The sequence below is a fragment of the Setaria italica genome, chromosome I (assembly GCF_000263155.2).
Source record: "Setaria italica strain Yugu1 chromosome I, Setaria_italica_v2.0, whole genome shotgun sequence".
Taxonomy (NCBI): Eukaryota; Viridiplantae; Streptophyta; class Magnoliopsida; order Poales; family Poaceae; genus Setaria; species Setaria italica.
In genome coordinates, this window is record NC_028450.1 from 17116833 (window position 1) to 17120796 (window position 3964).

General features: G+C 46.9%; 1 protein-coding gene across 1 annotated transcript; it reads right to left on the reverse strand.

Moving 5' to 3' along the window:
• Positions 1-16: 16 nt before the first annotated feature.
• Positions 17-1165, reverse strand: LOC111257898. The gene has a single exon (XM_022828234.1). The coding sequence runs from the start codon at positions 1163-1165 to the stop codon at positions 17-19; it is 1149 nt and encodes a 382-aa protein (XP_022683969.1).
• Positions 1166-3964: the final 2799 nt, after the last annotated feature.

The window sequence follows — 3964 nt, forward strand, 5'->3', positions numbered from 1 at the left end:
CCTTTCCATAGATCAATCAGGTCTCAATTAGGGGCTCAAGGAACACGTCAAAATCCTTTCCTGGAGATTTTGGACCTGGGATGAGTAATGCCATAAAGCAGTTTGCTGGATTCACACATTCCCATGGTGGGAGATTCAGCGGTGTTAGAAGCACTGGCCACATACTGTACTGGGTACTCATGTTGCCAAATGGATTGAATCCATCGGTAGCTAAGGCAAGCCTCAAGTTCCTCGGGTCTCGTACAAAATCTGGAAATTTCCTGTCAAAGTCCTTCCATGCTTCCCCATCAGCTGGATGGCTCATTACATTGTTGACTGGCGTCCTCTTTTTCTGGTGCCATTGTGTTTCTTCAGAAGTTCGCTTTGAAGCAAAAATTCTTTTCAACCTTGCCACAAGTGGAAAATGCCTCAACACTTTCTGTGGAACCTTCTTGGTCCCAGTTTCATCTTGCCATCTAGATGCCTTGCATACTGGACACACATTGTATTCATCATACCTCTTCCGAAACAACACACAATTGTTCGGGCACACATGGATGTTTTCATAGCCAAGACCCAATTCTCTAAGATATTTCTTGGCCTCATCATATGATTTTGGCAACTCACTCTGAGGGTATCCTTCTGACATCAACTTGATCATCGCAGAAAATGCTGTATTGCCAATTCGATAACGAGACTTGATATACAACATCCTCACCAAAAAAGAGAATTTTGAGTGCCTAGATCCTGGGCTAAGTGACTTCTTCGCATCTTCAAGGACTCTTGCAAACATTGGTTGTTCTCCCTCTGCCTCTGCTGCAGCATACAACTCACCAATCATCTCTGGTACTCCGTGATCCTCATCATAGTCATCATCGGCCACATCCGCATGTGTCCCAAAGTCATGATCCCTTCCTTCGACATGCTGCTCCAAATTCTCAACCACTTCAGTATCCGCCGACTCCCCATGATGAATCCACCTCGTGTAAGTAGCTGACATTCCATAAATGTGTATATGGTCACTTGCCTCATGCTGAGACTGCATTTTTTGATTTAGACATCTGCTGCACGGGCAAAGTATCTGGCTGCCTTTGGGGTATCTTTCACTAACAAATTGCATGAACTCTTCGACTCCTTTCACATATGCAGGTGTGAACGGTGCCCCAAAAATCCAGCTTCTATCCATCTGTTGTGACAATACAATAAACATTGTGCAAAGTCCTTAAATCCCAATAATATATTCAATGAAATTCTAAAACACATCAAAGACATACATACATGTAAAAAAAACTAAAAAAAATCAAACCTTGTACTGTACTCGTGCCACTCACGCCGCCGCAGCTCTGTTCCAGGCGTGGCGCCGCTGATCGGAGCTCCTCTGCTCGCACAAAGTCGCCGGCCAGACCTGCTCTGTCCAACAGGCGCAGCAGCTACTAGGTGCTCCTCCACCCAACCAACGATCGCCGGCGTCGCTGCTGCTCTATCCCACGGGCGCCGCCGCTGCTGCGCCCTACGGACGTCGTCGCGATCAGACGTCACGGACGTATGATCGCCCAGTAGCCACGGACGTATACACGATCGTGTACAGGGCCCATCAGGCCCATCGATAAAAAATATTCCAAAATAACTTTTTATACCTACAAAAGGAAAAACGTGTACATCAGGGACATAAAGTGTCGAGAGCTCCAGCGGTAAGGCTCCTCCCTTTCTAGCATCAGGTCTCGGGTTCGATCCCCCTTGGCCCCTTGAGTCATTTTTTTGCAAGGGAGGGGGCAGACTGCTAGTGGACCAAGGGCGTGGGCCTACGGCGCCACGTGTACACCGCCACGGCCCGCTGGTGGGACCACATGGCCACTCCTCCATGTGGGACCCGCTGGTGGGACCACAATGCCACATCCTCAAAGTTGGGACCCACTAGTGGGTCTGCTTCGCCACGTCCTCCAGGTGGGACTCGCTGCTGGCTCCATTGAGCCATGTCCTTCGGGTGGTACACGACCCAACAAATCAATGACGATTTACTTTTGTTATTATATGACGATTATTCCAGTTTCGTCATTATTCTTCGAGGCAAAGCTCCGTCACCACTGACTAGTGACGATCCTACAACTTTCGTCATAGAATGCTACCATTCTGTGACGAAATTTGCAACCGTCACTACCTAATCGTCATTGATGAAAACATTTCTACTAGTGCCATCAGCATTAGAGAATGGAAGGGTAAACAAGATGATCCAGACGTGCTCCCATAGACACAAAAAGATATGTTGTGGGTAGATGTCAAGAAACACTTCACACTTCCTGAAGGTGTCAAATAAAAAGATATGAAAGAGTGGATGCTGAAGAAGATGGCAACCCAATTCCAGAGTTCAAGAAGAATCGGGATGCCAACTTTATCAAGAAGGACCGAACTCCAGATTTCAAGGAGTGGCCAAAGTTAAGGGACCACTGGAACTCATTTGTCGAATACAAGATGAGCAAAGGTAGTGCGAATAAGGTTCGCGTCAATGTTACCAATGCTAGCAACAAGGAGTACCATCATAATCTAGGGTGAGGTGGTTACATGAGTGCAATTCCCAAATGGTGCAAGATGGAACAAGACCTATTCGATTGAGGTATCGTACCAACAACTATTGATTGGCCCGATCGATCAAAAATTTGTATTACGTTCATGGATGCAACCAGAGCCAAGAGGATGGGACACTTATGTTCAATGAAATAATAAGTCAGAAGGTCGAAAGGTTTATCAAAAACATTGAAGATGCTAAAGCTGAGAAGTTGAAAGTGGATAGAGAGAACGATGAGCTCACATTGATGCTCGAGAATCCCGAACGCCTAGGACATTGCTGAGGCTACGGGGTCGTTCCGTGGAAGTTCACTTTCTGTAGGGACATCGACTCGTACAGAAGCCACAAGTGAAGAAAGGAACAACAAGAGGAGAGATGGCATCGCATATTAGAAGCCAAAATGCATTCACAAAAAGTAAGAATGCAGGAAGAAATTAATTGTCGAGTGGTCCTAGCAGTTACTGAGATGGCCCAATCTGGAGCACTGCCAGATCCCAATGTCATTAGCCTTTGTCAATGCCAAAGCAGCTGTGCTTCCACAGGGGTCCCCGATGAGCACGTGCCAAGATTACCTGTGGATAACGAATGGTACCCTGTGGATGACATCACTCAGCGCACCTCATGTGAGCTGCATAGACCATTCGACAACATCACTATTAATGTATACATAAATATAATTTATGCAATCTTCTCAATTGATCCACACCTCAGGAGTTTAATAATTTCTTTATTTCTCCGATATGTACAAGTGGCGTACGAGAGTGCTTTACCAATCCTGCCAGGGCAGACAAGCCATGGCACGGAGATTCCACCTAGCTACTCTAGCATTGGCCTAGAGCAGCTTGTTGACAGTCAATATGAAGGCCTTGAGGTCGACCTCCCAGGAGGTGATGGCGAAAGAATACTAGGAGATGCACTTCATGGGATCATTCTATGGTGCAAATGCAACATCATCATCCTCGGCAAGGAGGCATCATTGCTCCCCGTAGATCCCCCGCAACGACCATCTCCTCAAAATTCAAGACCGTCATCTCCAGCACATCCACCTCCAGGACCGTCGTCACCCCCAGGACCATCGAATCCTGCTCGATCAACGTCTCCATTTCTATCGAATCCTGGTGGTGCGAGTGACGACGACCATAGCACCCCTCCCCGATCACCGTCATCAAGACTAAGACCCGCAGCGAGCCAGGAACCTGCAGCACCTTTGAAGAAGCCGCGACCACCACCTTCCAAGCCAAGGAAGCCAAAGAAAACAAAGAAGTCTTAACCCATTCAGAAGCCACTGGCCGATATGACTACTGAGGAATTGTGGGAGCTATCCCAAGCAATGTTGAAGGAGTTCTTCAAAATGCACTGAATAAAGAAAAGCAAAGGAGATGGAGCCAAAGCTAGTAGATCCAGCAAAATTAATTTTTTTAT

Coding starts and splice junctions, on each gene's coding strand:
- LOC111257898 (XM_022828234.1), bottom strand. CDS start 1,165: ATGGATAGAAGCTGGATTTTTGGGGCACCGTTCACACCTGCATATGTG.